Consider the following 23,306-nt stretch of genomic DNA (forward strand, 5'->3'; position numbering starts at 1 on the left):
CGTCAACGTCAAAAGGCCGCATTTTCAGTCGACAAAAGTACGTGCAACTGAACGGGTTGCGTAATCTGGGCAGGCTGTTTCAAGGACCCGAATCGATTTCCTACCGGAGTGGAAAGACAGTGATGTAATTCCGAGTCACTCCAGCCAGACTAACCGGCCCCGACCATCAAGGTGGAGCGAGAATTAAACTGCACGACTTTCTTTAGCCTTCCATTGTGGCGCGTGTGTCCGTTTTGAGTCCCCTTGATTCCGGCCGAGGCAAGACTGCGTGACGCGTTAAATCCATCGACATCCTCATCGCATTCGCATGAATCATTGCATCGCAGTCATCACAGACAACACCACGTGCAATATGCTCGACGGCAAATGTCAATCAATTCCGCATGTGTAACCCATTTTCCCTGAACGCGCAGAAGTATTGACACATGCAGTTAAATAATCTAAACGCTTCGAAGATCACGCACACAAACACCTGAATTACGATGCATTTGTTGTTAAATGCGTGAGACGGTGTATTTGCCAGCGAGTCAGCCGACAGGGATTTAATTGGCGAGGTGAAAACGAAAATTCGCGAGCATCGGTAACCAGGTGGCAAAGTGCAAGTGTGAAAGTGCAAATACACAGTGTGAGTAAAAACTGCATGCTGCCACTTGCCTGCGCAAGCCACAAACCCAGAGATCTAGTGTTCATTGAAATTGTCCCGAAACTGAAGGCTGCTACGAAAAACAAAAAATTAGGTGTTCAACATTCCCACAACGTATGTCGTGTAATATTACGTGAATATTCTTCTCGATACGTAGCCAAAAACACTCTTAAGACCCCTGCTGTTTTCAACGGTTCGCGAGGTGTTTACGCGAGAGAACGATCGTTTAACGTTGTGTTGTGGGATTGGCGTGCAGGAAGAAAACAAACCACCCCAGAAAGATGAGCTTTAACACCTTTATGCAGGTAAATATCGCGGTCGAATGATGTAAGAAGGGCAACATTAAGATATTAGCGTTGGGACATGATTGACCGTACCGGGTGGGGAATTTTGAATCGAGATTTGCAGTTTTCTCTTCAAAACGGCGCCCCACAGCGTGACCTTTTTTTTAGCGTGGCGAAACAAAAAAACATTGTAATGTCTGGGACTGTCGGGTATTATTATTATCATTATTACTCGTGACGAATCCTCTAAGCATAGCCATTGAATGATGCATGCCTAATCGACGAAAACGGACCCACCACCCCATTTGCTTTGTGATTGATGTTGTTATGGGCTGTAGCCATCAAGGAGGAACTTTCCGAAAGAAAGGAAACGGAAATGTTACGTTGATCATTACAACCCAATCATTACGGTCTTATTATAGGATAATTTCAATTAAAACATTAAAAAATTAAGAGAAAGATTAAATTTCTCCTCCACGAGTCATTGAAGGCCATAAACGTGACGCAATTCATCGGTACCTGCATAAAAGTAAATAGAAACATACCCCCCTCGACCTATGCGATGCACAATAGACCAACATGGAAACTGGCACACTGGTTGCCATCGCGATATCGACATGGCGCTAGCTACTGCACAATCGGATAGATGTGTACTTCTTGCGCATCTTTGCAGCATGAAGCACCCATCAGATAGTTCGCGAAACAACGAAAAGCCCCTCTCTTCGGTGCATTGCATGATTCTTCACCGTTTAGTGCCTCCAAAGTATCGCTACTATCACGCTTCATGCCAGACAAATGAGCGGCCCCATTGGTTGTGGGACACGCATACACATACACACACTTGGGGCTGCTCAGATAAGCCCTTACCAGACTTGGAATGCTTTGCCAGCTCATTCGAGAAGGGGAAAAAAAGCTAAAAAAAAAGCACGAAATTTGCATATACGGGCAAGCGCAGCATCACGTACGCGTCTTGTGGTTGCGGTCGTGGTGGTGCTATTTGTCTTATCGAAACGCAAGAGAAAGAAAGAGGCGAATCGGTACTTTAAGAGAGGTTTTGCCAACATGGGTTGGGGTTTTGCAACGATCGCCGGTTCGTAATGCAACCATTCGAAAATGACGAATAAAGCCACCTATCGTTGGCATGAAATTGGGACAATCAATATACGAATGTGTTTTTGACGGCTTTATCCTGAAGTTTATCCAGTTACAAAATGTTTTAAGTAGTACAACGTGAATGTAATTGCTGTATTGTACAAAAAATAACCTCCACTTATACTATCTCGTCTGGTATTCAAAGACGAACAAATAATGGATAGGAATCGTTAAATATAGAGGATTACCGTTTTTAATTTTATAACCATACGCCGCACTACATAATTGACCTTTTGCAATGATGAAGCACCATAACACTTCCCGCATAAAAAGATCAATGTTCAACTTGATATAATTGAGTGGTGTCAAAGTAAAACAGAACAGCCGAAAATGCGGAAGATCAGAAATATGGCACTAGTGCAAAAAAAAAAAACAAACAAAAAATTCACAAATAGCAGAAAAAAACAACTCATGATCTTTGCATCGCATAAACGCGTAAACGATCGATGGCACCGAAACGATCGGCTTTACACAGCTGCTGGTCGCAGAATGTCTTACACGTGTTGTTATTTCTCACTTCCCATTCCGAGCTCACCTGGCAATGAAAACATTTAAATGCTGTGTGCGATATACGTAGATGATGATGCGGGGTTAAATATGGGCGACCTTCTTACCGTAGCCCGAAGGTCGGCCATTTTTCCAGTAAACGCTCCAATTTTGCTCGTCACCGACCGAAGCAAAGCCATCGCGGCATAGTGGTGGCTTAACATTTAAATCAGCTGTTCAAACGCGACTCAGCCAACGTGGCCGCGTGCACGTATATCCATCCCCGGCGATGGTGCTGATGATCGTAGTAGTCAGGCAGGCCGCTCGGGATCGCGCTCTCGGTTGCCTTCATCCCAACGCCAGAGCGACGATGATCGATCATTACCGCTGCATTGGCCGCAATTTGCATCTTCCGCTCGTGAGATGGATCAATGTTCAACGTCCGCTCGGTTCACCGGCACAAACTTCCTGCCCACCAGTTTCTTTGTACCGATGTAACCAGCACTCCTTAAGAACCACTAAAGAACTGCAGTTTATTGGCGCACTGTTGTGCAATGCGATTCCGACAACACAACATTCATCGTCTTTTGCATATCCTCGATGTGCAAACAAAAAGAAGAAAAAGCAATCGTCATGTTCTAGAACAAGGGGATGTATCTTGACTGGCTCATTGTGGCTTAGATCGCGCGTCAAATAATAAGAGCATGACGACGTCTGGGTACCGTAGCGGAGTAGAACCAGGTATATATTCTTTTTTCACATTCCTGATGGACAGAATAAATGATCAACCATCACGCGATCGGTGCGAGGAATGCTAGATTTTAATCAATTAATTAAAAAAAGGAGGAGATGCTTAATATTTCATTTCTATGAAAATCGTAGCGCATCAATTTCAATTATAAATAACCTAACGAAATGTCAGATAAATTGATCGAGACGCGATAGTCGTTGCTTTAATTGACACAAAGAATTAACAGAGCAGCCATCAGAAGAAGTCCACACCAGGAAACTACGCACGTTTGACGATTTTGCCTTCCACCATATCAAAAGACTTAAGCGACGAACCCTCGATAGATGACACGCATTCGTCATCATGCGAGTTTGTCGTCTTGAACCATTGCTACATTGCAGCACACTGTTGCAGAGCTGTTACTTTTCGAATCATTCTCACAATGGGTGTTTCGTTTGCCCTTAAAACGGTTTAATTAACCCGTCTACGCCAACCGGCAGCGCCCTGACCATTAGAAACATTGCAAAACCATCCGTATGCGAGCCGTCGCCCGGCGTAGGGCCTGACCGGGCATATCTTTCCTCACCGGCTGGTTGCAGCACGCGATAACGATCACCAACAACAGCAACCAGCAGCGTGCGTTTTCTCTCTTTCACGACGATGATGGGACACGCGCGATATCACGACGTTGGACGCGTCAAACGTAACGTCAATCGCGTTCCAGTAGGTACACGCTGCCCTTTAAAAGCCACCACTCCTTCCCATGCTTCCCTGTCGTTGGTCAACGTCACCACGAACCGGTACACTACCCCTGAGGATGCCGTTGACGTTGGCGTAGGGTGAGTAGTTTCGTGCACACGGGCAATTTCATTGGGCTGCGTGGTTTCGTTCATGCGCCGCGCTCAATTTCGCGAGGATCGATGGCGTGCTTATCCGATGGCATCCATCGAGGGCTGCACCCATCGAACGTTTCAGGAAAAGCCTATGCCCACGGTGGTTGGCTGTGCGTGAGACGACCCTTTTCTAAATACTCGAATTGCTGACTCAAAATGCAGTACGTGCAACATCGGTTCGCTCGACTAGCCCACCATTTGTGGGTCAGCCCAAAGCTGCACGCCACGACATACCTGTAGGTTTCGTGTGACAAGCGTGCACTCTCACAAAACGATCACCAGAGCTAGCTGCTCGTGATAACAAAGACATTTCTCGGTTCAATGTTTAATCTGCAGTTAGAGAGCCCACGACTCAGAGTGATTACGCGACGACATGCGGTTTCGTGTTGCTTGCACCACACAACGCCACCATATCCTTTCGCTGAAAAAAAGAGCTCGCAGTTCTGCATAACATTCCCCAGATCGGTGGGTTGCCGCCGCCCTGGATCGTGATTTAGATCTTAGCTATTTACGGTCGGTACTGTTGACGCTGGTAGATTAGTTGATTGATAGAAAATGAATGACAATTCATTCCGCCTCCTTTTTCTAATACTGTGCCGCGTCGAGCCCACGAACGAACGCTCCGAACCTATTTCTTGTTCCTGCATAGAGACTCCCTTATGCAACCGAGCGTAACCAGTGACAATTTCACCTTCCCGGTGCATTATGCCGTTGAACCCGATCAATGCATAAGATTTTGCTCCCCGTACCATTCATCGTCGGCATCTGATGGAAGGGTGGGACCGATACGGATTTATATTAATGCACAACATAATGTGTTGCGCTGCGTATATCTCCAACCGACTCGGTACATCAAAGTCCCGAATTAAAACGAGCTTGGGCATAACTTTGAGGCACGTACAATGCTTAAGACACCTCGCGAATCTAGGTCAAATTCGGTGCGTACGTATAACGGCATAATTAAAAGAAAAGAAAAAAAGGGAAATCCCAACGTCCCGATACGAAAATTCCTTCTAACAAAGTCCTTGGATAGAATATTAATCATCACGATCATCATCGTGTTTGCTGGGATCGTGTCTAAGAAAAAAAAATCCCCCAACAACCTGGGCCGCGTTTTATCTGTACAGCAACCCACCCAGTACCATAGTACGTGACCTCTGTGCCTCGTTTGTTTAGCACGCGGTTGCCTTTCAGGCGCCACATCTAGCTCTGACTCAATATAACGAGAAACAAAAAAAAACCCAAGATCCGGTACACCTTCCACGCGATCTCGCTCCCGTGCGCGAACCCAATGGCAACTGGCGACACGTTCTGAAAATAAGCACCAAGGCGTCATCGCATAAAACGGCTTAAAAAAGCCAACGACCACCAACCATTCGTCACAGTCTAGCACCTCCACGGTCAACGGTACTCCTGTATAAGAGGAACAAAAATAAAAACTAATCGTAAAATACGCTTCGTCTAAAAATAACCCTCATCGCCCGACGCCTGACTATGAAAGCGTTTGCGTCAAGCTGGAGGAAAACGTTGCCCCACGGATACGTTTTTATTCTGCTGAGCATATATGCTAAGCCCAGCTGCCAAATGTGAAGTCACGTGCCGGAATCAGATCGGAACGGATCGGAATCGTTTGCGGATTCTTGTATCGCGCACCATCGAATCAGGATCCGATCTGATTGTCATGACGAAAGGCTCACGGTACGGGCACATAAAATGCGAGTTGATTCCGCACCAAAGACGGATTGATGTACATGCACACCTACGGGTCGGTTCTAAATGTGACGCACCGTGTTGGCTCCGACGCCCGCGATGCCAGCTCGTCTGGATCCGGGTCTGGTAAAGTGCAATTGATTTTATCTCTCTTTAACAGCGTTCCGGCATGCTAGCGGGTAGTCGTCATCGTAAGAAACTTACTGTCTACTAATGCAATTTTGTGCAACAGATAGCAGGCATGTCGGTTGCGGCACAACGTTAATTACTATTGCCAAAGTTTATCAAAACCACAATGGCAGCTGGTCAGATAGGCGCGCTAACTTATCAGACCGATTAAGCATAATCATCGTTACGATGAGAAAATGTCAACCGTGGGTCTAATGTGCTTGAGACCGGCGCAATTTTCTCCCTACGGTAAGGTTCACCATGCGGAAAGAGCAGAAGAAAAAAGCTTCATTTGTGCGCCTTTCCAGCCAGAAGGAGGTATGTGCAATGGCTAGTGTACACCTGCAGCCAATTTATTCAATCAAGCATGGCATAAACAGAAAAAAGGACTTAAACATGCCACCGATTGGTCGTTCCTTCTAACTGTGCAATATTTTAGCTAATTTAATTCACTCACCGAGGCATCAAGAGACTGCCACATGCTGGTGACGAAGGGAAAATGATTCCCATGGCAATACTCTGAAGGGCTTTCGGGTTGCTTGAAGCCAGGAAAGCGCGAAAAGTAAGCATACTAACGATTTCCCTTTCGAACCAACGCACCGCTGACCGTCGTTTGTTTAATGTGTTTAACGAACTGCGAAACCGGGCTGCTTTGTTGAACAATGTTAATAAGGCTACCGCGACGACAAATGAGTTGTTGGCTGACAGAAGAGTAACGATGGAAGAAGTACATGTTATCACAGGTTTGTCCAGCTTTGCCTCCTTGCGACAGCTCATGTGCTCTGCAAGATGGCCATTATCAACACTGTTTACTCGTTTACTCAAGGAGTAAATTCAGACCTTTGCGCGAGGCCAACAAATTTGGTTGCATAAATCAAAAAACATATTGACAGTCCTGTTCATTGAATTTTCTTCGACTTAAATGAACTCGTGTTTGAAACGAGTTTGTTTCGAAGTTCACGTTATGTGTATACATTTAGGTACTTAGTATCAAAGCGAACAATACCCATAAAAAGTATCACAATATAATATGCATAATTATCGCCCGCAAAGTATGTATTACAAGGCGTCACCAGTTCGCCAGTGTAAACGTTGGAAAAAGAATCCCCTGCTGCGGATACGGATTTGTGTACATTCGCTATGCTTAGCGCCGGAGCATTTCTGAAAAGGTGATACTGTTGCCGATGCGTGTATAAGTTTAGAGATATTCGCACGTTGGCGGCGCTCACGACTCAGGTAGATCAGCGGTGTACGCCCGAGGGCGAAACCGTTTGCGCTATAAATCAGCTATTTTATCGGTGTTTTGTACGCTCGAAAACTACAAACTTCCTAAAACAAGTCCAAACCGTTCCACAGGTCGCATACGTCACTGCCCTGCCGGATGCAGTCGTTCTCTAGCACCATAAATCAGATAGTAAAATAAGGTCAGTCACATAGAGAGGGAAAGCGACAGAACAGATTTAGTGACGTGCACGACACGTACGGCATAATGACTCAGTTCTTTGATATTGTTCTATGAACACATAAATATTAAACCAGGAATGATGGAAAATACAACAATTTTGAATCAAAACATTCCGAAAGGCATTCTTTTAGCACCATTTTTCGTCAAAGGCACAACAACAGGGAAAACATTCGTCAATGTGATTTATCTATTACGATGCAAGCAAATCATAAATTAACTTTTCAACATCCACCACCTAACAAAATACGCACCGCGAGCACCTCTTCACCGCAAAAGGGCTAGGCGTAAACACAAAAGACGGCCCTACGCGAAGGCTCGCATCGTGTCTCAACCCCGAACCCAAACAAACCAAGCGCTTCCCGCTTATGCCAGCATTGAAGTCTTTCGTATCGTTTTTCTATGTCAGTGGGTAATGGAGCGAATTATATTTCCTTCTTGGGGAGTCTTTAAGGTGTCGTACCGGCTGTAGGATGATCTGAAGCTGAGTACCAAGGTGGCCGGGTGATGTTGCTTGCGATGGAGCGTTCAACGAGAGGGTTTTTGGGGGTTTTATTTGGACACGAACGATCCGCGCCTGGCTTCGCCACACCATCTGTCTGTCTGATGCCGGAACGTGTCTTATGTAGCGACGATGAACGATGGTTTATTGTATGTTAATAGACCTCCCTGAGTCTTTTTCGAAGGGGGTGAGATAAACAGGGGAACTGCTGCGGCCCGGAGGCGATATCAATCGCAGTGCGATGGCCTTCAGGTACCTTCTACCGGCCTAAGAAATGGGGTGAAAATGAGGAGAAAATGCAAATGGGTGCAATTGAAAGCAAATACATATTTTATCAACAGGTCGCACAAGAAGGGATACTATTGAGATGAAATTAACATCATTACATCACAAACGTGCCCTTACATTTAGCAAATGAATATTGATATAATGAAATAAACATTTATTGCCCAAATATAGAAATCGTGACACGCGTGCAGGTAATAAAATCTCATGCAGGCAAACTTTTGTCACGTTTCCAAGCGGTTTCATTACAGGGAGGTTTTCCAGTTGCATCCTACAGAGCAGAGTTCACGAAAATTCTGCTACCGGGAGATATTGCTTTTCGTTTTGCAATGCATTTCGCAGCTAACATTGCATTTGACCCTGCACAGAAACATTTGGCGGCACGGTCGTGGGTCGTGTTGCGGATGACACAGAGAGAGATAGCCCGCCGATGTCGTGTTAGGTTGCGCAAAAGAAGCACCTCCGTGACTTGGTGACCTAATTTCACCTCGTTGGCGTATCCCGTGCAGTCATTGTCTGTCACTCAGTCACGTTAGACAGGTGATCCCGTGTCGGTGTATCGGTTGCCAACGACGAGTTGCTACCGTTGAGCTGCGGTTGTTCTCTGCGTGCAGCGACTTTGCTGAAGATGTCAGAGCTCTTTTGGGTCTGGGTTCTGTGGTGTGCCACCGTTTGACTCGATTATCGTAAAACAGAACGGCACACCACAGTGGTGCAACTTGTGACGGAATCGAGGGCTTTGAAGAGTTCTCCCCACGATAGCATGCACGTGCCTGCGTTACGTCAGGCAGGGTTTGCTTCCAATTTACTGGTCTTCGTCATAAGCAGAACCGTACGAATTTAGATCAAACGGGAGCGATAGCTACTAACGATGTTGCATGCGTATGCGAAATCAACATCGGGCTTGTACGTGAAACAATTTAAACACGTGTGTCACATTCAAATCCTCTTAATTGTTATTCTGCAAAACAAATCCTCCCCGGTCCCTAGGAATCGGCGTTCTGATCTAGCTTGACAACCGCGTCAAATCCATTCCCATTCACAATACGTTTCTTGAGATACTAATGAACCCTTGAGCGCAATCCCAACCTTCGAATAGTTCCGTTGATCCTTCCTCGAGGAAGTAAAAAAAAACCTTCCAGATGGTAATCGATTGATGTCTCTCCCCCCGAGTGCTTGTTCTGTCGGAGATCGTACAAAAGGAATTTGCCTCTGACAGCTTCTGAGGCTCGCATTATAGCCACCCAATCGATCAAACGATTGGCCCACAGCTCCTTGGGGCCCTCGAGGGGTCTCCAGCATGGCTACCACCTTCGCCGCCTGCTCGATCAGACTAGCGCTCCGGGAAGGTCGGGGTCGGTGCAATCGACGAGATTGATCTCTAGATTATGCCCAACCTGACAGCCGACAGTCATCAAGTCGGCGTCGAACGGTCGTGGTCTAGGGGCGGTAGTTAATCTCGTCAAGAACGCTTCCAATCGGCACGACAGCGTGCCGAGTGAAAAGAACAATAACCAAGCCAGAGTGTTGGATGCATTTCAATTCGTCCAAAAATATGTACTATGCTGGCAAGCTGTGTTCAAGGGGCTATTTTGTTTATATAGTGAAACTCACAAGCTTCCTATTATCCACTACACCCCAGTGTCGGTCAAAGCTCTAGTGACCCACTGTGATCGCGGCTTTAGCTCGGTCACTCTGAAAGGGAAAGTGGTATCGCTCGTCGACACCGATGTGATGTGTGCAATTTGACACCACCCTTAAAGCTGCCCTTCATTCCCGGTGGCCGGATACGTATTATGTTACACCCGCAGAACCACCTATCCTCGCCCCGCCGGGCATGTATCTCACCAACGGGCTTCACGTGCGCTTCTCATGCTTTTTAATGGAGCAATGAGCTGTGAGTGTGAGTTCGCTTCATCTCTCTCCTTTGGGGGTGGTGTCTGCTTCTATTACCACCGTCACGATAAATACACGCCGCCGACCGTCACGGTGGCGCGTCATATTCTTCCCCCACTTTTTCCGCCAGCCGCTTCAACGGGGGAGCAGCAAACTGACCTTGGCATAATTATGCAATCAGCTGTGCACGAGATCCACGAAAACGGCAACACCGCCCGCCCCGGTGCCGTGGAAAAACCCTCGCCGTAAGTTCATCTCCGTGAGGCGCGGTGAGAGAGATTATCGTACCAGTGCGCCACCCCAGGCCATTGCACGCGAGCCGGTTAAAGGGGTTGCTACTGATGATGTGGGAAGAAGAAACAAATGACCACCTTTGCGTCAAGTGCGGTGGTTAGTTGTTTTTATTTTTTACTTCTGCCAGTACCCTTGCGTGCGGCCACTTCGTACCAGAAGCGATCGTGGCGAGCGATCCTCTCATGTCGGAACAAATTGTCATATTTTCGCCGTTGGCCGTATTTTCTGCTTCACTATCAGCGAAGTAATATGCTGATTGGGCACAACGCCTAACCGCGGTTAGCTAACAGTTTCCATTACCAATGTTAAATAATTTTCGGGTGCTTTTTTATGATCAAACATATAAACATACGAACTTTTCTAATGTGAAAACTAGTTTCGAGTAAAGACAAAGGTTACATAAACACAATCAAGATAGGCAAACACGCCCATTCGTCGGAGCTACGAGGATTTTTAACAGGCTAAACAAATGGTTACGGACATTATGATTTGTGCCCGAGTATGCTCGTGATTTTCGTACAGACACGTCACCGCTGAAAAAATGCACCGCATTCATCTAATTCTCTTTCCATTTTTGTTCTTCTTGCTTCTGCTCCACAGGTTAGTACAAGGGCCCGATTGCGATCATAATCGGTTAGAATCGGATCTCTCCACCCGCCCAACCGTTCGCTGGGACCCTGAAAAGTCTTGAAAAACCGCACCACTTGACCGAACAAATCGATTTATCTGCCCACCGCCGCGCGGTGGGAAAGGTAACCCCAAGTTGGGGCCACCAGACGCGTTCTTTAAACCGCGCTTTAATTCAATTAACTTCACGCGGGGCCACGGTTCCTCGACGACGTCGCACAAAAGGCGAAACGGATTCGTTGTCCCAGAGAACCACCCCAACTCTTCGGGACGGGGACGTGCTGCGTCGTGGTACTGGCCTATGATGGATTACACCGTTGGTCCGAGATCCGCAGGAAACGGTTCGAAACGGCGCACGTACCCGACGTCGGATCAGTGCACGGTTGGTGTCCAAGTCGATCGTAATAACCCCCCTCGGTTCGAGCCGCATTGAATAATTATTACTATTATTACAAGCGAAGGTTAATCAGCTGATAGAACGCTACACGTTCCCGGCCACTAAAGGGCTCCGCTTCTGGTCGCTCGATCAGCCCCGATCGGGTTCAGAAGCCGTGATCGTGCGGCAAGTGAATCCACCGGACGCCCGTGACGGCCTTCGGCCGGAACTCTGGCTCCCCCGAGGTACGGTCCGGAGTAGGTTAGTATTATCACGAGCCGCACGAGTCGTCGTCATCGTCGACCGGATGGCACATAAATCGTGCCCCGTGATATGAACGCAACCTGATCGGGTTGTGGTGTTCGCTGTTTGGCGAGACTTCCCTTGGAATTCTTGATCCGGTAGCCGTTGAACGTCCCGAAAGCCACACACTGCTGGTTGTCGTCATCGTTTTTCGCGGTCACGGTTCGCATCAAAACTGGCGCTAGTAGTGTGGTGGCCCCTTGTAGGTCTCCGATTGGATCTGGCACTGGTTTCGTCGCCGTGGCCACTGAAGCTGAACGCGTCATTGACTCTCACCTTCGCGAGCACACGACCAACGCACACGGCCAATGCGTCACACATACGAGGCGGCCATGCATGGTGCATGATGGATGCAGTTGCATTAGCATACTGACCAAAGGGAACAGGTCGCAGACTCTCGCATCTTCAACCCGCCCGGCTTCGAGCTTTTCTCGTTCGCAACCACCTTTGGTGGACGGCTTTGGTGCGGCCAGAGGTCACCAAGATTCCACCACGGTACACAGCATTATGAGCTGTCCCAATTTGTAACAGAGGGTGGTGCTGGAATACGTAACGAGAAACGGAACAGAGAACGTCCACGAAGGTGCCGGAAAATGGTGTGCATTGTTCACCGGTGGTGGATCTTATCGGGTTGTGGTTTTGCTTCGAATTTCGAATTTTCTCAGGCACAACCCCCCGGGGGCGTAGCAGCTGCTTTCCCAGCTTTAGCTCCGCTCGTACACCACCAACCACAATTCGCGCTGTGAAGCCTATAAAATTGCACGATTGGGGCCATTATCAACCGACAACGGCAGAAAAAAAAGCACAAAAATGGCGAACAAATGTGCCGTAACGCGACCTTCTGCCCACCCCGAGTGACAATTTTCCGTGGCTCGATCCTCTTCGGTCGTGGCAGCGTTGTAGGGCTGTGAAATGTATCGCACCGCCCCCCAGGGGACTGATCGAGCGGGCTAGTGGGGGTCGTAATATCAACGGAAAGAATAGTGGGAAAACTGCGCCGTTGCCTGGTAGATGCTTGTTCCGCACAAGGTTCAAATAAATTGGCAAACCACCTCCAAAAGTAGCGCCTGCAGCGGAAACATGCCGTCGTGCTGTCGGTCCAGCTTGCTGAACAACCCAACCACAGCTGAAGTGTGGTAAAATTCAGGCCAACGGTTTGGTGAGTCACGTCGGGGCTCTTCTGGCTGCTCGCGGGAATTCTGGGGGAATTTTGAACGACCACTCTTCTCGGTGGATGGCGGATACTTCTGTCGGTTCGGTTGGAAAATCAAACAAATGCCCGATCGATGGGTGAAGGCGTTTAAGAGCGTGCTAATAACCCGAACTCAAAGATCCCCGCGGGATCAAGAATGCGGAAGTTGTAGGACATCGTCAAAAAGTGCAAAAGAGAGAAAAAAAAATACTCCACTGGACGAGTCATCTCGGTATCTTGTTACGCTCCGAAGAGTGGTGATTTTTATTCTTCAAGTCAAGAGTCGCTTAACACGCTCCTTATTCTTTCTAACATATACGAACGGAATGAAATCGAATCCTCTTAAATGTTCGATTGGCACCCGCAACCCAAGCTCAACCAAACGCCAGCATTTGTGGCAACGTGGCTGTAAAGCCATTGGCATTGATGTGTCTTCCCGCCAGTACGGCAAACACATGCAGGGCGTAGAATTGTTTGGCAAATCGGTTTTACCTTGCGGGGCGCTTACCATTGGCATTATTGGCATAAGCGGTTCGACAACAAATCGAATCAACCAACAGCAGCGACTATTTGCACAGCTCAGTAGCTCGGCTAAGTAAAGGAAACACACACAAAAAAACAGACCCGATCGGTAAATATAGTGCCGCTCTCGGTGGTTACATTTGGAGAAACGGCGTGCAAACTAGAACCGTTCCCTTTCATTTTTTTTTGCCCGTTGCAATGACCGTGGGGAATGCTCTAATATGTACCACACCTTTTGAGGTACAAACATATTTTTCCATCCTCTATACACAGAGGCGCGGGAGTGATAAACGTATTACGATATTGCACTGCATCAATTGGAGAGAAAAGCAAATTGGCACAGCTCATACGGATTCGTTTCCACTTCGTGAATATTAAACACTCGAGTAATAAATCTTCTCCGCGAGTTTCCAAAGAAACAGCTTGAGATCCGCGTTTCTGTCATTTTACAATTGTCTGTGCCCATGTGCAATGCTGCGCAAGGTGCGTTCGAACGCGTTCAATGTGGCAGAAGGCTCGCCCTAGGGATCGTGACATTCTCCCGGATGAAAAACGACACCCCGAAGAACACAGCGAGAGGGCACACGAGAAGGGTTGTTGTAACAAAAAAAAACTCTACCCCAACCAATATGAATATGCCGCCATCGTATGCGGTCAAATCTTGTACGACTTTGTACGCCATGGCACCTTCGTAACCTTCACATTCGTGCGATCGCGATCACTACCGTTTTGTTGCGTTTGGTTCCATCGTTTGAAAGTCGACGCCGAACGGCGACAGGAGGCACTCAGCTAGGAAATTAACGTCCCTACCCCCAGGTGCGATGGATGCGCTTCAACGATCACCTCAAAGGCACTTCTCGCCTTTGCCACTCCGTCTATATCTATGTGCTGATTAGCCGTTTCCTCCCAGGCATGGGTGAACACGCGCAAAAAGATTGTAGCGAACCGGATCGAAACATTGTCGCTAGCAACCGGACGACATTAGCCGGGTGCCCTGTGCCGATGAGCCTCTTTGCGAATTTGGTTCACTGCATTCGAGTTGTGATCGTAGTTAATGAGTGCAACAGAAAATTAAAACAAACCTAAAGATTTGTTTGAATACGTTGCAGTAGTAGTATATCAAAATTCGATTACAGGTAGCTCGATCTATGACTACAGCCATGCATGCCAAAATGCAATCGATCTTTGTCGGGTTTTGCTTTTCTTGATCGTAGATCATTTGTCCAGAAAATGGCATCCAAGAAGTAGTCAATTTACCAGTGCCGAATGTGCACCATTACGTGATGCCCCAGCGATTCGAAAGGACTGCATACCTCGCAAAGAGTTGGCTGATTTTCACATAACCGACTTTCAGATGAAAAATTGATAAAACAATGTCCCACATTACTTATGATATGAAAAAGAGGATAGGAAAAGGAGGCCGCAATGCCAGCTCTGTGGTCCTCAAATACAATAAGACGAATCCCTCTACGTTTCAGATCCGAACCAACCGAAAAAGGGGAGCAAAAACTTCGAAATTCGATCGATCGAGTTGCTTGCATAACTTCTCCTGGCGGACCTCCAGTCCTCGCTAGCGCCATCGGTTCAACAAAACACCCTCGTCGTGTGGTGGATTCGAGCAACAAAATTGCTAATAAATCTGCGAGTTCGTTGGGCTCATTTCATCTGGGGCGATGACGGTCCACCGCCTTCCTGAAACTCAAAGTAACCCGACCATTGCTGTCGTTCCGATTTTGCTTTATGGCGGCCCTCCTCCCTTTACTGATGTGTGGCCAAAAGAAATGACATTGAAAGTTTTGAAGTGTTTGCCCGAGAGTCAACGACGCCGATCGTAACTTTTACTTTCGATGGGAATGTGTTCGAATCGTTGCTCCGTTACCTTCGCATGGCGGAGATACGAAGAGCAGACGTTTTTTTGTTGCTGTTGCTGTAATGTTTATGTTGATGTCTGATCGGTGAACCAATCGACGGGGAAAAGACCGAGAAAGGCACAAATTTAATTTGCTTTTTCCATTGCGCAACCATCAATCAACCTTGCCCAGGCGCCGGAATCTGCAGCGCCATCTCGCAGCTGATCGCGGCATTTGCAGATCAGCGATCGATTGGATCGGCATTTGATTGAGTGGCAGTGAGGTGTTTCCACTCTCTAGTCGCGATGTGGTGTGAAAATAACCTGTCGGTTTATTCTTCTGCGGGAAGTTTTATTCGCTCGCTTGCCGTTAGACGTGCCGGCACAAGTTCATCGACCAAACGGCCACATTTCACCATCGACGATCGCACCACCGTCGATAGCCTCCACAAGATCTTGAGGGCCACGATCAAGTAGCAGCGATGGATCAAGGTTAGCGATGGCGTAGCGCAGAGGCCGTCCAGGATCGTCCAAGAGCACGCACGATTGATAAGCGGTTGCATCAGCCAAGGAAATCCGGCTCGGTGATGATCGATATTTGAAGGGGAGGGAGCGAACGTCGGTTTATTTATGACGTGCGTTGGCAACACCCTACGGATCCGTTCATTTCTATGCTAATAGGGACACGCTTCATGTGGGTGAAGTTTCGTCAGCGTCCGAAATGTTGTTTTATCAAATACCTCTCAACATAACAGCGTGATAGTTTTACTACTAGCTCTGCATGCTGGGCAATATGTGAGACTTAGCTACTCAGACCGATCGAGAATGCTTGATCGAGCATTCCAGTGAAACGATATTAATGGATCTTCGTCATCTAGCCATCGTTTTGCACGATCACAACAGTGCACGACAACCGCCTGCATTCCAAGACAGCGACGTCTGCAAACATTGGAAGCGTTTATTGACCCCGAGGGCAGCATTGATCCTCACACACGTTGTGACTCATGCCATCCCTACCATCGCAGTCATTCAGTATGCACCAACCGAAGAAAATCCGAGCGCGCCTCACTGAAGTCACACCATATCTGTGGTTGGCGCATTTGCCTGGGTTCTCTGATCAGCATACGAAATCGCATGTGCCACGGATTCGATGATTCATCAGAATGCACAAAACTAGTCCACCGGTACGCCCGCACGGTCAGTCGTTTGCCGTACAGTTCAGTGACCACATTGGAGACACGGCCAATCTTTTTTCGGTCAAACGATCGAGAGAACGATTCAGGCCAGTGGCGATCGTGCGTTGGTGGAACCCGTCGTCGAATAGCAGCAAGCCACAAAGATGGAGAAAATGGAAAAGGTATTCCTAAAACCGTAAGAACAAGCAATTGTAATCCGATGGCGGGTTGCTGTAAATAAAACCCCCTCAGAATACGAGGACACCTCACGTGTCGTACGCTAACGCCGTCCAAACACCTTGCGTCTCGGGCTTATGATTAAAAATATATAGACCTCATCGAGCAACCCCTTAGCGCCTGTACTACACCGAGTAAGATTCTGCGAGGATTCCACCGGCACTGGAACAAACTCAAGAAGATTCTTCGAGGCCACTGCCGCGCGGGCAACAGGTTTTTCCGCCAGCGGCATCATTTACATGTGATTAGCAAAAACACTTCAATTCACAGAATCGCCCATCTTCCCCGAAAGCGGCTGGAATTTGTGATGGCCGTAAAAAAAATGTGTCTGCTATTTCTGATCGACCGGGTGGCTGTTGAAATCATATGAAAATGTTAATCTGATATGCCTTGGGGCTACATAATTTTACGGTTGAAAATACGCGCCGCGTCGCGCGAAGTCTGCGTGCGCTCCTCCGTAGTTCCGTAACGTCAGAAGGCCGAAAGGGTTGACCGGGGCCCGGGTAAACAACTGTGCCGAATGGGAACCTGTTTCCGGGTGTAGTTTTTATTTTTACCATTTCTTTAAACCTGCGCTTTTTTCTTCTAAATGACGTGGTTTTCTTTCCGATCGCCGGACGACACACACTGGGGGGATTCCTTTTTCGGCCGCATCCTCTCGCCGATGGTTCGGTCGCTCGTTTAATGATTTTACGGCACGGTATCATCGACCGGCGGGGCACATATAATAGTACCGGTGCGAGAAACCACTGGGTGCAAAAGGGGCAAGGTCGCGTCGCATAGTTTTGTTGGGGCTCATGGAAGGAAACCGGTGTGAAGATGGACACAAGCGCATAGGAGAAAAAAAACCACAGCGGCCGTGTGTTTATACATCCGTTTTGAAAAACTTCAATAAAATAAATGGATAAATAACACTAAAAAAAAGATGCGACCAAAGCATTGCCGACGATTCGTCGGGACGCTTCCTATGAGTGGAATTAACCCCTACATCTAGTCCTGCGTGAATGTCCTATTGATTGTACTTTTGAAGCGGCTATGTTGCATTATAATTAATGGGAACGATCGCGACAAAAAGGGCAACTCGTTGATGATGAACGTTTTCCTGGTGTTTATTGTTATCAATAAGGAAGCGTTTCAATAGGGATACCTGTCTTTTATGGTTCTCGAAGCATTTTTAATATGCGCTCAAGCCTTTTCATCTTGCGCGACTTGTTCTAATGAGGCAGAAGATGTGAGACGTATTTTTTGTTTGGAGCTATTCAAAACGATACCTCGAGGGAAAAAAATTCAACTGACATTAACGGCGTTTTAGAAGACATTTGCATTGATTAACATTAATTCTACTCCCTGGCTTCCTGGGGTACAACGCTAATCGAGAGTAAAAAGTAAATAAAGTGTTACCCGTAAGTGAAGTGTATCAATCAGCTGGCGTGCCAACCGCAAAAATAAGTGCTCATCTTTAATTTATCATCCACCGCTTGGTTATCCTCACAGCCACCCCCTGGTTGTCGTTCGGTTTGGTCCTTGGTCCATTCACGGCTCGGTGGCAATAAACTGTTGCCGTTAAAGCGTGACTTTTGAGGCCGCGGGCGAGGTCATTCGATGGCACAGTATGGGAGGAGACAGTCCAGTTGGTTTGCAACTTTTGCTTGACAATCACCAAATAGGCAGAAATATAAAAAAAACTCCAATGTTAACACGGAAGCGGTTCCGTCAACCGTAACGAGGCTCTTCTTCGGCCGTTCTCCTGATATCCAAAAATCAGACCCATCGGTCAAGCCGGCAGCCTGTCACTTGCCAGTGGGGAAACAGATCCAGCAGCGGTAGATGAATGGTCAAAATATTTAAAAGCATGCTAAAAATAGCCGGTCGAAGTTACGGTCGACTACAGCTGATAGTGAATAAGGGACTCACTTAGCTGGCTTGAATGCTTTTAGAGACTTTTGAGATTGAGGTTCACACGATCGTCCGTCATATAAGTTTTATTTCTAACGCGCATTGGCTCTGTTTCAGAAGCATAATTAATCGATCCTACCAGTTCTCACGATGACGATCACAGCTGTATGGGCGAATAAGCCATAAATATCCCTTAAAGGATGAAACGAGAGCATTGCGGGCAAGCAAAAAAATCAGATCAGTTTGGGCTCGAGAAAGAACACCAAGCCTAATGACAACGGGCATGCCAATGAACCCGGATCCGCACACTCCGAAGGAGCAGGTCAGGTTAACCGGATCGAATAAAGTTCTCTGCTGCCAGCCCGGAACAAAGCCCTCGTAAAACTTGCCCATTTGATCTTCACTCCCTTATGTCGCGGCTGCGAAAAACTACACTCAATCGAGAGCGAAGAACGCTCATGCCGGAAAGCGCTGCAACGCGGTATCACTTGAAATGATCAAGATCTGGGTGAGATGGAGGAACAAATTCCCAGCTGGTGGTCGATCCTCTTCGTGCCTTTTATGTGTGGCTTCTTTGGCAAGTCATCCACGGGATAGCTTCGGTGAAACCTCCAATCCTCCAAACACCATGGCCTCTGGGGGACACAAAAACTGTTGCTTTACGAAATACACGACACATCGCCGGCAGACGGTTGGTACGATGAGCGTATGTAATAGGCACAACATTAAATACCAGAGAGCAGGGAGCCATCCATACGCCCGGAAAAACTACAAGTGCACGCGGTGAACACTCTCGTGAAATCGGCGAACGATCGCCAAGGTCGTTCATTAGCCAGACAATCCGAATCAAGGTGGAAACGGATCTTCCAAAAATAAACCAGTAGCCGCCGCAGCAATTTCGACGAGTGGCGAGCAAAAAAAAAAAAACTACAAAGTAAAACAACCGACACGAGATATCGCAAACCCGGTCGGTGCTCCTTTGTACAGAGCCCCCATCGGATTTGGGGGTTTGTTGTTGCAGTACGCCTCTTTCCGCTCTTGGATTTGTGCGAACTTTTGCGTGATCCAAACACTGATCGGAAATGGCTTTCTAGATGCCACCAAAAGCGGAAGCATACCATTTTAATAGCGCTATCATTAGTGCCCTTTACAAACCCGATGATCCTCCTTCAGATCGGCGCGTGGACAGGAGTGGTAGGTGGTGGGTGAAAGGCACTCCTTCCGCATCACGAGACAGCCCGGTCTCCACCATTCTGCACCGCCGTTCACTGCCGTTCATGCGATTTCCCCCGAATGCGCTTGGCACGAGATGCTAGATTTTGCAGGGAGTGTCCAGCGAAGCGAGACTGATCGCAAAAGAGGAAAAACTGCTGGTCGAGACCGGAATGGCGAATGGCTTTGCAGCATTGCGCAATACCCGCCCATAACCCCACACGCGAAACGATCATCTGTTCGATAAATTATAGCCCATTCTGCGCGAGCGGTTCAATGGTCCTACGAACATCCTGGGTAACGCTTTTGAAGTGATACCTTCGTTCGTGCAGAAGGACATACCACACGCACTCGCTGTGCTTTAATCCCTGGATTTGTTACCGCTTCCCAAGTGCCATTAATTGTTCAATTTATGTTGACCACGCGGCAGGAGGCAACACCTAAACCTAACAAATACGCTGTTGGGCTGACTTGTGGTGTAAGTGCCCCATGGCAACGTTTGTCAGGAGCCAATGTTACGTGCAATATTGCCAAGTAGCATATTGCGCTTAAACCGGCTCAAAAGCCTCCTTCTCTTTCGGGTGGTTTGTGCATTACCAACCTGCCCTAAGCGTGCGTTTAGGGGTAGCTGAGTCATAGCTAATCCAGGCGGAGCAAATCCCTGACTGGCAATGCGACTAAGTGCAGATGCAAGCTTGGCATCCGGACATTCAACCATACCGAGGTCATGTCACGAAGAATTGGTCAACAAACGCAAAATACGGATGCGAGTGATTCAGCACTCAAGGATATGCTATTTTTATCTTGTTACCGGTTGGCAATGATCAGCATTTTCTATCTTCTTTTCAGTATCATCCCCTAAACAATTTATACCGAACGGATGAAAAGCATTAACAAAACGCATTTTATCCAAACTTATCCATACTCCAACACAGGATTGAAATTGTATCATATACGTATTACATCATTTGCCGCTTCTCTCTTTTTTACCTCCACAGATGACAAACAGTTGGGAGGCAGCTCGTGCTTCGCTAGGCTCCCTCTCTGGTAGCAATAGTTCAACGAAGTCCAACACACAGCAGCAGCAGCCACAAACGAAGCAAAAGCAGCATAAGTATCTGCCAGCCTCCGGGACAGCTGCTGTTTCCACGGTAGTAGCAGCACCATCCGATGCTGTAGCCTATGATTATTTCGATACCACCTTCAATGCCAATGCCATCGCTGAGCGGACCAACAGCCTCCGTCGGTTACGAAGGGCCGGCTATGCCAACCGTAGCTTCATGTACCACGGTGAATATCCGCTCGAGATCAGAGACGATGGCTACGGTGACGATACCGGTGGTGGTGGTGGCCGGTTGCCGTACTTCGCCGAACCCACCTACCGCTCGCTTGAGTACGACCGAAGGCAACGTCGCCGGCACAGTGTCCATCAGTTGGCCAACTTCAACCCAACCTCGAAGTTGGACGATCTGAGACAACGGTTCGATGAGTATAACTCTTCGGCGGCTGTACCGAGGGGCGCGTACTACGGCTACTATACGCTTGACCGGCACAAGAAACCGTCCCGGCAGGCGATGACCAATCCACTGCCACCGGTTGTGTATGGAAAGGCTTTTTCCTTTGGGCAAAGTGCCCGTTACAGCGGGAGCAGATCGCTGGATCGAGTCCTGGTGGAAGAGGAGCGCGAACAGCGCAAGGGACCAAAAAGAGGGTCTCGCTCATCGCAGGGTTCCACCGATAGCAATAATAGTACACATGTAAGTGACCTTTTGCTCCTATATGCTTCCTGTTACTCATAACGCTTTGTTCATCTTCCCTTTCGACAGAGTGCATCATCCGGGTCGCTACTACTGACGGTAGCAAACCTTGAGAACTTTGCCAAAATACACCGTAAATCGACGGCCGGCAGTGGTTACTCTAAGCATGACGGTGTCAGCGGAAATCGCACGCTGGAACGGTATCTCTCCTCGACGCTCGATCTCGTTCCTCATCATCCCGGTACGATCGGACGGCGATCGCGCTACAACAGCAACATACTGCTTCCGCACAGATCCGTCGACGACGAGGACGACGACAATGAGGATGAGGACGATGTCCACCCGGCTGATCATGCCGCCATCGATTACCGAAAGGATGCACACCACATTGTCGGCAGTACGATCGTGCCCATCGATGAAATTTCAATCGACGAGGGCGAAGGCAGCGGAAATGGAAGCGAGCGCCAGCTGCAACTTGCCGGACCTGGAACAGGAGCTGGGGCCAGTCTGGTATCCCCATTCCGATCATTGAAAGGGAAGGATCCGGATACGGTCTCCGTTGCCAGCTCGACCCACTTCACGATGGTGAACGGGATAGGCGGACCGCAGCGTGTGATCAAAACCGGCATCTGCTCCAGTGGCCATCAGATCACGATATTGATCGTAACGATGAGCATCATCTTCATGATCGGTATTTGTTCGGCCGTTTTTCTGCTCGAAAGTATGTTGAACAATGCGATCATCAAACGATTTCTTGTGAATCAAATGATTCCTTGTATAATTAAAAAATGTTTCCCATTTTTTCCATTTCAGTGCGGGCAAGAGAAATGCCGAAATGACAATGCTTTCCGCGACAACCAGCAGAGAAGAGATCGGAGAGCCCATCGATTGCATTCGGAATACATTTAGCATTCGAAACTGATAGAATTAAGCGTTACCGCCTTGCAACAGCGTGTTGTTGCCATATGGAGTATAGTTTCCACGTTAAGATGTTTCATTAGCTGCTAACTCCCTAATCATTCAACAATACGAACTGCGAACGATCCGTATAACACGATCGATTTTACAACACCATTTTAACTCGACAAGTGTACTTGAAACATAGTCCTGATATCATTAATGATTTCATGGCCCTGTTAGCCGGCGTTATAACGAAACGCGTAGCAACCGGGATGATTTTTGACCGAAAGCAAGCGAAAATACTACGCACACCCGGAAGACGAGGGTTTCATTATTATAGAAATGAGCTAAAGCTCATAGATTATAGATAGAAAAAGAAGGAACGAGCTATCCTGCGGCTTACAAATGCAAAACCTACTTTTCACACAGCAGCACAGCAGATAGAAACATATTAATATTCAATAACCAAACCTTCTTTTAAGCATTCAGCTTTCTCCTAGCTGCAGATGACCCTACTACACTGATCGCCGTTTTTTTTCACTGATTCAGTTCTGTGATATTTATTAAATTATTTAAATTATGTCAAACAGATAATAAGAAAATAGTATGAAAATAAGAATTTTGTAATATGTTTTAAACTGAATGATGATGATAGAAAGAACATAAACTAGCATTCACTATTACTAAATTAATAACTTGATTAAAAATATTGCAATGATATTTGGAAGGTTTGCATTTAATCGGTAGATGTATAC

General features: G+C 47.4%; 1 protein-coding gene across 1 annotated transcript; it reads left to right on the top strand.

The window, feature by feature from the left end:
- The first annotated feature begins 806 nt into the window (after window positions 1-806).
- Window positions 807-23,145, top strand: LOC128725676 (uncharacterized). The gene is made up of 4 exons (XM_053819436.1): window positions 807-948; window positions 20,893-21,651; window positions 21,721-22,372; window positions 22,465-23,145. Exons 1-4 carry the CDS (start codon window positions 925-927, stop codon window positions 22,488-22,490), a joined length of 1,461 nt encoding a protein of 486 aa, XP_053675411.1. The 5' UTR covers window positions 807-924; the 3' UTR covers window positions 22,491-23,145.
- The last annotated feature ends 161 nt before the right edge of the window (window positions 23,146-23,306 follow it).

This window comes from Anopheles nili, chromosome 3 (genome assembly GCF_943737925.1).
Source record: "Anopheles nili chromosome 3, idAnoNiliSN_F5_01, whole genome shotgun sequence".
Taxonomy (NCBI): domain Eukaryota; kingdom Metazoa; phylum Arthropoda; class Insecta; order Diptera; family Culicidae; genus Anopheles; species Anopheles nili.

Excerpts from the sequence above, each read along its gene's own strand:
- LOC128725676 (XM_053819436.1), top strand. The coding sequence starts at position 925 with ATGAGCTTTAACACCTTTATGCAG. Across the intron at positions 949-20,892 it reads GCTTTAACACCTTTATGCAG|ATGACAAACAGTTGGGAGGC; the intron begins GTAAATATCGCG and ends TTACCTCCACAG. Across the intron at positions 22,373-22,464 it reads GGCCGTTTTTCTGCTCGAAA|TGCGGGCAAGAGAAATGCCG; the intron begins GTATGTTGAACA and ends TTTCCATTTCAG.